The sequence below is a fragment of the Amphibalanus amphitrite genome, unplaced genomic scaffold (genome assembly GCF_019059575.1).
Source record: "Amphibalanus amphitrite isolate SeventyFive unplaced genomic scaffold, NRLGWU_Aamphi_draft 000432F_arrow, whole genome shotgun sequence".
NCBI classification, from domain to species: Eukaryota; Metazoa; Arthropoda; class Thecostraca; order Balanomorpha; family Balanidae; genus Amphibalanus; species Amphibalanus amphitrite.
The window spans coordinates 1-10867 of record NW_024881926.1 but is presented as its reverse complement, the minus strand read 5'-3'; the positions used below and the strand labels follow the sequence as shown (position 1 = coordinate 10867).

The window sequence follows — 10867 nt, the reverse complement described above, 5'->3', positions numbered from 1 at the left end:
ACGAACGTGCTCATCATGACGAACGCATCATTACATTCCTCTTTTTCGAGAGTCCCCCACATTATTTCAAAATAATTCTTAATGTTGATTGTGGTGTAATGACGTCAGTGGTATCAAAATACTTTCACAAATGTCTTGTTTTTCACTGAATTTCATTGTAAGCAAGTCATGCGCCGTCTCTCCATGAAATGATTTTTCAAGGGGCATTTTTTTGGTATTAGAGCATACTTACCGCATTCAAAAAACAAATGTAACTTTTTTATTTATTATCAATGACGTCATTTTACATGATCTACTCAGAAGTCTCCAAAACCGACAATTCCTTGATGAGAGGCGACAATGAGTGAACAACGCGAAGAATAACAACACAAAAAACAGTTTTCAAGATTTGGATTTCTGTAGAGTGCAGATTAATTTATAATTTAAGTGGTTTGTAGATTTTGTGAAAATGCTGAGGAATTTCGGAAGGCTTTCACAGGCTGCTGCAAGATTAAGTGGCTCTAATGCAGCCTCTGTCATCAGGACACAGGGCCAGGGCCGGAGATGCATATCATCGTCTACTCCACTTCAAGGCACTAAGTAAGTTTTGTACATTTCATACATTCCTGGAATAAATGGCTGGTACTGAGTGAAAACAATGATGATAATTCTGGTTGAAAATCAGCTTCATAGTGATCAGGAGAGCAACCTGAACCTGGTATGATCGGAATCTTCTTCACACCACATAGAATGGAAACACAAAAATAGTGAAATAGTTGACTTCATTAGCGAAGTACACTTACCTACATTATTGTTATGTGCACTGCTCACCCCCGGGCCACAATGCTGTTTTGGTACTTGCAGTGGATACCTATGTATCAAGGGCAGCAGTTAAGCAAACAATTTCAACTGCTCTAGCTATATTTGTCACAATTGAGTGTAACACCTTTGTCCTGGAATAAAAGTAAAGAAATAAAATTTTAGCATAATTGCAAACACAGTTTATGAGATGCCCATTATTGTATTTCAGGTACTACTACCGTGCAATTGCCACAGAGCATCCCAAGGGCCGTGTGATTGCTGGGGACCTGATAGTGGCTTTCATGTGGTACTGGATCCTATACCACATGTGGTACGAGCCAGAACATCTTTTTGTAAGTACCGGGTGCTTGTGATAACCAGCAAACTGCCATGGTTTTCCAGGATAATGCAATAGATAATAGATATGTTTCTACTTGGAAATAAGGCATGATCTTGCAGACAAGTATCAGAGAAGTAAACTCTAAGCTCACTTTGTAAATGTTCCCTTGTCTGGGACGCCAGTGAAAACAGGGCGCCGGAGGGCATATTAGTCACGTGACATTTGGAACTTCTCCCGCTCCAAGGGCCTTCTATATCCCAAACGTCACGTGTAAATTTCACGAACCTTGATCAAATCGCCCCAGGCGCCCTGTTTTCACCGTCGTCCCTTGTCTGACACTTACTGGATGAGCTTGCAAATTTGCAGGTAAAAAACTTGACACCCTAAAAAATGAGACATTATGGCTGATTTACTTACATGGTTTCTGACTACCTATTCTCCATCTCTGTCTGTCTGTTAACTGTCAGTCTGTGTCTTTCTGTTGCTCTGTCTCTGTCGCTCTCTCTCTCTCTCTCTCTCTCTCTCTCTCTCTCTCTCTCTCTCTCTCTCTCTCTCTCTCTCTCTGTCTCTGTCTCTGTCTCTGTCTCTGTCTCTGTCTCTGTCTCTGTCTCTGTCTCTGTCTCTGTCTCTGTCTCTGTCTCTGTCTCTGTCTCTGTCTCTGTCTCTGTCTCTGTCTCTGTCTCTGTCTCTGTCTCTGTCTCTGTCTCTGTCTCTGCACCTACCTCCATCTTATTGTGCCTAGATTGGTGGTTCTCAGGTTCTCAGCAAGACAGTGAAAAGGCATAGCTACTAGCAATATGTAAATGTGCTGTGCATTTGCGTGTTTCTTCAAAAAGAAAACTTACGATTTTTCTTTTTTGCTGAATGTTGCGGTCTTTTGCGACTAAATCACGGATTTAGAAGAGGGACAGTCGCCGCCCTGATACCGTCCTTGCCCACTGCAGCGGTTGTGTTGACGCCTACTGCTAACGTTCCAGGGAGAGTTTGAATACCCGGACGCCGCCAAATGGACCGACCAGGAGCTGGGCATCCCTGCCGACGACGAGTGAAGCGAAAAGTTGTACTGAACATGCGGGTTGGAACGATTGTGTAACGTGATAATATAGGTACGGTACGAAGCACAGGCGTTTTAGTCCGCACGTTGATCGGTTTCAAGTGAACTGAGAAGTGACTACGTTGCTGAGCTAATGACACTTTTTTGTGCTTGTCGCATACCGAGGGCTTTATGGCAGATTAGCTAACATAATTTAATATCTTAGTCTTGTGTGACAAGGCTTCCAATTTCCAAACTTGAAGTGCGTGTGCGTGGTACGGCCATTTCTAGAGTTAGAGATGCGATGTTTTCGAGACAGATGATGGTTCTAAGCGAAACATACAACAAGTAGCTAGATGTTGCCAGCATTGTTAATACGCACAAAAGCTGAGGTTCAGACTGCAGAATGAATCGCGGATTTAAGTTGAAGCGGATCAGCTGATGAAGACGATGAAACAAAGCTTTCTACGCTCGCGTTGATGTATTCAAACTACCTTACTCAGGTGGAGCACCTTGAGGCTGAGTTTTCAAGGCACCACTGTTCCTTATCCAGTTCTCAGATTGTCAGTCACTTCAGATCACACAGCCCCAAAATGGCTCGCAAAAAATACACAAATACCCTCATTCAGCCATCATTGTCAGCTTAATTGACTGGCTGAACTTGGAGCACGATGCGACGAGTGAACCAAAGTACAGCCTGACGCAAATGCTGGTGTAGTTAATGCTAAATGTTTTGCAACAACGAGCTGCGATGCTGAGAAGTATTTCATGCTTAATCACACCAAGTAACCGTAGCAGCCCCATCGTCTCAAAATGAACAATCGTGCAACGGGGATGAGACGGAGGCCGCAAAATGACATGAGCTAAGCACAGCAACGCATCCATCCACTGCCGGCAGTGAAAGCTATATGCATGAATGACCCCTTCAACACATGGTTGAAGACACTAAGGAAGGCTTAGTTACTTCCAATACTGTGAACTCGCGACAAGAAAGACATGATATCGAGCGACTTCAGCAAGTGTTTGGCGTTGCCCGGAGTCGTCTTTACCTGTGAACAGATATCACTCGGTCAGGTCCAGAAAAGCGCTGAAAACGCTTCACGAAAGGTCTCATTGAATGGGAAACTCCAGCATATTAGATTGATGGCAATTATATACATACTTCAATTCGGCGCGCAGGTCATCTAAAAGTGACGACAAAAACAAGCAGGAAAGAAATGCTTTGTAGTCGATAACACCAAACTTTACGATGGATGACACAGCCGGTGTTCAAAACCACTCTGCAGACATAATAATACGTTTAAACCAAAATGATGACAGCCAGTGACAATATTTGGCTCCCGTGCGACCCACGTCGGATATGCTCTGTTCAAACAAGATAAACTATGGCCTACGGTCTAGTAAATATCCGCGCAAGTCCGCTTAAATTGTCAACGGAAACCAGCATACTCGACGCGCCTTCCGCCCATGGGCTCACAATCCCTACCCTTCCAAGTTCTGCACCTGGTCCGGCCGTCGCTCCTGTGACCGACTGCCACCTGTCCCGTGCCCCATCCTCAGGAAACTCACCGGCAGACCGGGCGACCCCTCGACGGCCGGCCTCTTCACCCCCTGCTGGTGGGTGCGGTCCGGTGCCGACTGGCCCAACGGGTCACTGGAGGTCACCGCAGGCCGTCCGGCGCGGTGGGCGGCTCCGCGCGCAGTGCGGCACACCCCGCCAGAGCGACTGCCGCCGTCGCCGACCTCATCTACGGCCGTGCCGGGTTTGCACCTAGGGGAGGTAAGAGCTTATCGTCAGCGTGGACAGATACAGTCGCAGGGGTAACCTGCACCAGGGGTACAGACACTGGCAAAGTCACGAGCTGGGTTCCGGGGCGCCCGAACGCAGCAGTTATGGACGCCTCGACTGGGCACCGATCATGACATTAGAATCTATTAGGAATAGTGCGCAACGTTAAAGCTTGGTGGTAAATGGTACTGCGAGAAGATGATGGAAAGTCAACATCACACTAGGTAAGAATCCCAGAAGGTACCACGAACCAAACAAATGGGAAACCGGGTAAGCTGGTTTTACACTTGGCACTAGGGTCAACACTGGTTCTCTCAGAACAGCCATCTTTGCGTGCGTTTAGCGCACCGGTAGGCGCGTAACCACCACTGGGGACACTGGGGACCGGTCCCCAGTAACTTTTGGGTTACTGGGGACCGTCCCCAGTAAAACCGACGACTTCCTCAATTTGTTTTAATAGCCAAATATTGTCCCTAAATCGACGTGAAGAGTAATATGTAGTCAGCGGAAGACAAAACTATGATGTTTTGTTTAGCCAACGCCCGGGTGGGTCTCTCAGCCAACTTCGCCATGGTGGGGGAAGGGGGGCTTTTTGGCCACACCAGATTATCTCGGAAAGTAAGCAAGCTAGAAAGACGCGGTAAAAAGCAGCAGGTAGCTCGGTACAGTATCTTTCAGAACTGACTATGTCATTTTTGATCAGGTCATCGCTGAGGTCACTGGACGTCACCAAAGGCAAAATGTTCACGAACTTTTGCTCCCAAGTCCCAATTTTGATAACTATTTACAAATCGGCGCATAAGGCAGGAACCAATAGAGCTGCAGTGCTGCGGAAAAGCGCATTCGATAGCTCTTTCAAAGGCCTTTCTGAATGATGTTCTCAGATTGGACCTAAAGTCAACGGCTTAGCTTCAAGGCTGGTGTTTTTGCGGAAAAGGTTTTTGACTCAAAACTTGTATCTGATTTTACCGGCATTGCGTTTGTCTCGTCGAGACGCCTCGAATGAACTTTAGGTTGACCTGTAAAGGTCAACTTGAAAATTTAACCTCTGGTCAAGGTCACGGAAAAGGTCATGTTGCATGCCATTCGATTGGTATTGTTGAGCTGAACACATTCATGGTGTTTTCAGCGCTCTAGCATGTTTCTACCTAAAGTTATGGTAAAAACTGTTGTTTCATGACCTGAAATGGCCTCAGGGTCATAGAAGGGGTCACAGGCGCAATTTTCCGGTTCAGTGTGTTATGATTACCTGTGTCATGGTGTTTGAATGTGTTTTCGGCCAAAAGAAGAACATTTCAATTTTCTTCCAATGACTTATAATGGAGAGGTCGCGAAATTGACCGGACATTAGGTCACCGATGTGAAAACTTTGAGATATACGAATTGTTCATACTGATTTCCTCGTGCAAAAGCTTGAGTTTCAAACTTCTGGGGTGTAAACTGTAGGAATGATCCGATAGAGTCACAAAGTTGTTTAGTGGCTTGGTTACTTTACTTGATCTGGTGACCTGACCTTAGGTGACCTGAGGTCAAAATTTTCACACATGATGCGATATTTAGGTATCAAAAGCTATACCAAGTTTCGCGGCGGTGCGCGCCGCGGTTTTCCGTTCACGCACAAAAAAAAAACTAAGGTGTGGCCAAAAACGCCCTCCCCCACTTGAACGAAGGCTGATCCTGAAATATAATATTTGGTCTTCGCGGCCCTCAATGTGGTCCCCAGTAAGTTTTAGACTCGTGGTTACGCGCCTGCGCACCGGCCCATCTTCAGCTAAATACTTGTCCACTTAAATTGATGGAATATGAAATACAAAAACACATGTGGAGGTTAAACTTCGACATTACACTTCTTTTCCTTTTAAACTACGTGCAGCAATGTAACAAATACAAGTACCCAACAAAGCAAGTCCTAATTCACATCAGGATATAACATTCCGGTTCTCATCTTTATCTCGTAAGAGCATGCCCCGTAATATGGGACTGGGAGCGTCTCTCTCGTTCCAGCTCACCTGACGGCGGCGGTGGACTGTGCCGACGGCGTGGACTCGGCCGCCGGACGGCTGGGCTCCAGCGGCGTTCGGGGCGACTCGACACGGCGCTGGATCTCGGCCATCAGGCGGCGGCGAGGAGCCGAGGCACGCCGGGGCCCTGACCGGCCTCCTGCCAGCACGAGAGGTGGGGTTACGAGGGTGCGAGGTCGGGGGACGCCACGCCAGAACGCCCAGTCCATGCAATTTGCAGTCACACATACACCTTAAAACACTACCTCGTAATTTAACTCGGTTCTCTTACGGTGGGTTAAGTCTGCCTTAACCCACCGTAAATAAAAGCAATTATAACCGTATCGTTTCCAGACATCCAATAGTTATCAACTCCCCAATCCCTATCACTGGGCTAGTCATAACCACATTACGACTGATGCTATATGGTGCATGTGCCATTCCCATCACATCTCATTCCCAGCCTTTCCAACCCTTCCAGTCCCTCGTACATACTTGAGCGGGCTCCGCGGCGGCCGCCCTGTCGGGCTGACGTGGGCGTTTCAATATCGCCGAGCGATCCGTTCAGCGACGGGGTTTTGACGCCCTCGGTTAGCGGCGTCGGGATGGTGCGCAGGGAGCGCTGGCTAGACGGCGTGGTCCGCTCAGACACCTCACTCGCGCGGCCTGAGAGTTGACTGGGCGATGGTGCCGCGACATCAGCGCCGTCTGTCGGTCGTGATTTCGGTCCGCTGCTGGCACTGCCCGGCGGAGTCGGCGAGGTGTCACTGCGGTGCCCAGCAGGGCTCGAGTCCGACCACCGCACCGTGCTAGCGGTGCTCTCAGCAGGGCTCGTGTCCGACCACCGCACCGTGCTAGTGGTGCTATCTGCCAAGGAGGAACAGGGACTGCCGTCGCTGCCCGAGGCTGTCGAATGGCGACTCTTGGCAATCTCGCCGCTCGGTGATTGGCATTCGCTGAGAGATACTAGCGCCTCTGTGCAACTTGAGTCCGAAAATGTAGCGACGCGAGTGCCCCCTATGGTCGCAGAGCGCCGCATGGGCGGACGGGTGGTTCGCTGTCGCGCGGCCGGAGACTTTGACGAGTTTCCTGCCGCAGTTTCGGACGCAGCTAGGCCTCTCTCACTCTGAGTTGTCGGGAACTCGGGCTTCGAAGTACTGGCTGGTGAGCCGCGTACGGGTGAGCGGCTCCTAGAGTCCCTGGGCTGCACCACGGTCGTTTTACAGCTCGACAGCCTTCGCCGCGTTTGTAAAAGACTCCCGTTCGTCGTCGACGCACGTGTGTCGACGGTCGCCGTCGGCGCACGAGGAGAACGAGTCGGGAGCCGAGCTGAACACACAACCCGCACGACAGATGGGCCGACGCCACTGGCCGGGGAGTCGGACTTCACGGGAGGTGACGGCCGCGCCGTGTCGGAGTTTGTCGAGCGCGCGGTGTCGCGGTGTTTCGGTCCAGAAGGCTGCGATTTGGGCCACTCTGAAAAAATACGGCATAACGTGAACTGTTAGCGACTTTCGCAACCACACCGACCCCAAATCTACTGTTTGTGCGATATGATAAGTCGACAAAACAAATATTTCAACTAAAAAGTTGAGTGAGTTGCTCCCCCCCCTCCACCTAGCCATAGCCCATATATCACATCAACTGTCCCCTAGCTAAGTTGGTAGAGCAGTAGACTTCTGGTGGTGAGAGCCCGGGTTCAAGTCGCTCCAGTGCTCGATATGCGAGACTCCCGTCGCGGATGGTCTACGGTTCGTGGGAGCAGCCACGATCAGTTGAGATCAGTTTAATGGGGCAGGCTGTGCCAGACTTTGCCGGGCACGTAAACTTTAGCACCCATCTAATTTCCCCAATTACCCGGAGTTGACCAATCCGACGGTAGGGGTTAGGGCCCAGTTCATACAGAGCCCCTTTGGTGCTAAGGGACACTTATCGGAAAGGGGGACCCGACAAACGGGTTCATATAGCCACCCTTACACGCCAGCACCAATGTTACCAAAAGTGTCCTTTTGAACTTACAGTGGCACTTTGGAAAAGTGACACTTGCCAAATGGCTTTTCCATATGAACTGGGCCCAGGGCCTGCGCAACGAGCTCTGCCTAGCGTGGGCTTCGGCTTTGGCAACGGGATCATCCGAACATTCGAGACCGGAAAAAGACTGTTACACACTTACCTGGCTCCTTCAAGAGCTGCTGAGACGACAGTCCATTGTCCAGCCCCGAAGAGATGTAAGCAATCTGCGAAAATCAGTCGTGCGCATTTTCATGAAACATTGATAGTTTTGCACGGCGGACATATAAAATAAAAATAACATAAGCACTAAGCAGTAGCAGATTGTGCGATGTTATATGTGATCTACCTTTCAGATGGTAAATAAATAATAAACATTAGCGTGTCAACGAAGCGCAAACTCACCGTCGGCAAATGTCGCACATGGCCATAGAGCCAGTCTACTGCTTGGCTTTTATTCCTGAAAAGAGCATAAGTTAAAGTCACTGCTGACATTTTGTAAAAAAGTTTTAGTGGAAGAAATACATTTTCCTTTTTTCAGAGTTTTGGGTGGAAAAGCACACCCAATGGGAAAACTTTTTCATCCCAAAGATCAGAACAAGTGGCGTTGGTTCATCTTTGAAAAGCAACTGCTTCATGCATTCGAAAAGTCAGGCTGCAAATGGACAGTTGATGCATTTATATTCTCGTCTTTCAGATTCTGTCAAGATCCTGACATGGAATCATGCTTTATCAATCGGCGTTAAAAATGGCTCTTTTACAAAAATACAATAGGCATTTACTTTCATTTTTGTTGACCCAGGATTTTTTCCTTCTTCATCGTCACACCCAACCAAAACTCAATTTAAGAACACTAAACAAATAAGCGATAGATTGACAATTTATGCTTCCAGAACAGCTTAACAAGGTGGCTGGGCTGGTCTCACCTGTCGCTACTCAGCTCTGGATTGGCGCGGCGGGTCGGGCGGTTCTTCCTCCGGGTCCTTCCTGCTCGGGTTGAGATCGCTGAGCCATCACGGCCGCTGCCGCTTCCATCCGAGAACGAACTTTCCCCGACACAGTCTCTGGTCTTCTTCAGCGACTGTCCATCCCCTTCCGCCGTACTCTTCACCGAGGAGATGTCTGTTTGGGTCACGGCACCCGTCCCACCACCCGGCTCGCTGTCTTTCATGTCTTCCTCCCCTGACTCCTCGTCGAGCACCAGTGTCAGCGAGTTGCAGGGGGACTCCTGGCCGGCGGTGTCCGGGCAGTCGTCCGCCACCGCCTCCCGGGCCGGGGTGTCGCCGCCGACGGCCGGGTCATCGCTGTCGACGGCGCCGGACACCCCGTCGGCCGCCGACTGACTGGCAGTGGTGGCCTGGCTGACGCTGTCGGCACCCGTGGACGATTCGGGTGTCGGGAAGGCCGGATGGACCAGAGCGTCCCCCGCTAACCCAGCCTGCGAGTCATTGGAGACATAAATCAGGGATGGCATTGAAATACACAGCAACCGAGTTGACGCTCACTATTTTGGCGTTATACGAGCCATCTAAACCATTTATTATGGACAGTGAAAGATATCCAACGTTTGACCGACAATAAAATTGCTCATCATCTACCTATATTTATCATTATCTACTAAAATTCGAAATTTTATAGCACAGTGTTCAAGCATGAAGCTCCGCAGCTCTGTGAATGTTACTGACCTTCGATTCTGTTATGGCCGACAGCAGTCGCCGCAGCTTGGAGAGAAAGTCGCCGTTACCCGTGCGGGCGCCTGGTGGCTTCATGGTAGAATATGCATCATCCACTGGAACAAAAAAAGCAAAGGAAAGAGTTGGCACGTGAAATAGAAACAGGCGCCAATATGGGCATGAGAGAACATAAGGGCCGGAGAATGTCATGACAAACGAAGCTCCAACCAACTCGAAAATAAGAACACTAAAGGCTTCGGCATAGGCTAGCACTTCACATTAGCACATCTACCAATATTTGCCCTAATTGGTACTGAAATGAGATCGGGAAAGCAAGCGCCCATGTAATGAAGATAAAGATCGCCACTATGTTATAAATATTATCGGCGTAATTACAAGTTATGTCGTAAAATACTTAAAACTCAGATGAAACTAAAAAGGCATTGTAATGCTTAAAATTATGTGTCTATTATTACTTTCCAAACTAGCCTAGCGTCATTCACCATTGCCCACTCACCAAGACTGAAGGCGACGGCATGCTCCGTGAGAAGTTCGACCAGCGACAGGCCGAACGGTCTCTGAGCGCGGCGCTTCGTCCTGCGCACCTCAGCCAGGTCGGGGGACTGGTCCAGGAACTGGGCAGCCAGGTCCGGGCAAGTGTCCAGCAGGTACCCTGCAGCAGCAGAAACCAGCCCTCATAAGGCGCGGTCGGAGGAATGGGCGGCACTGGTTCCGGGACTCCGACCCCATCTGAGAAGAGAGTCTTGAAGAAGATAGGCAAGGCCTTTGCAGTTTAGCAACAAACAACCACAACAATATGATAGTTTGGTAAATTTGCCTTCTGATAGGAGAGTGTAGGATTATGCGGTATGCCGGTCAAACCGCAGCAAAATTTGTAGCAAATTTACCCTCCATATAAAGAGCACCGTGCATTATGTGATGATAGATAATTAGACTAAAATAATCACCAATGATAGAACTCTGTATACAGAGGTACGTATAGGTACAGACAGAGGTCTATGCACCAATATAACCAGTTCACATAGGCTGTCCACTAAGAAACACTTGCCCAGAACTAGACGTGCAACGTCAGATGGTAGCAGCTCCATTCTGCATCCAGTTAATTCTCAACAGTCATTGTAACTTAAAATCCAGTAAACCTTGCAGATTTATGTTGATAGATGAAAATCAATGGTCAACCTGCATTGCCTCAACCTGAAAAAGAATATAATTGGTTCAAAG

At 48.8% G+C, this 10867-nt stretch overlaps 1 protein-coding gene and 1 long non-coding RNA gene across 2 annotated transcripts; one reads left to right on the top strand and one right to left on the bottom strand.

The window, feature by feature from the left end:
- The first annotated feature begins 318 nt into the window (after positions 1-318).
- Positions 319-2239, top strand: LOC122391340. The gene is made up of 3 exons (XR_006258335.1): positions 319-579; positions 1010-1133; positions 2098-2239. It is a non-coding gene; the product is annotated as an uncharacterized LOC122391340 (long non-coding RNA).
- A 375-nt stretch (positions 2240-2614) lies between these two features.
- Positions 2615-10865, bottom strand: LOC122391339 (mucin-12-like). Its single transcript, XM_043385142.1, has 10 exons — positions 10695-10865; positions 10143-10298; positions 9638-9741; positions 8879-9390; positions 8358-8412; positions 8116-8179; positions 6438-7418; positions 5952-6102; positions 3723-3924; positions 2615-3202 (listed from the first exon to the last, which is right to left on the bottom strand). The coding sequence occupies exons 1-10, from the start codon at positions 10732-10734 to the stop codon at positions 3110-3112; spliced, it is 2358 nt and encodes a 785-aa protein (XP_043241077.1). The 5' UTR covers positions 10735-10865; the 3' UTR covers positions 2615-3109.
- Between the last annotated feature and the right edge of the window lie 2 nt (positions 10866-10867).

Excerpts from the sequence above, each read along its gene's own strand:
- LOC122391339 (XM_043385142.1), bottom strand. The coding sequence starts at position 10,734 with ATGGAGCTGCTACCATCTGACGTTGCACGTCTAGTTCTGG. Across the intron at positions 8,413-8,878 it reads CCAGAGCTGAGTAGCGACAG|GAATAAAAGCCAAGCAGTAG; the intron begins GTGAGACCAGCC and ends TGCTCTTTTCAG. Across the intron at positions 6,103-6,437 it reads CCGCCGCGGAGCCCGCTCAA|GAGGCCGGTCAGGGCCCCGG; the intron begins GTATGTACGAGG and ends TCGTGCTGGCAG.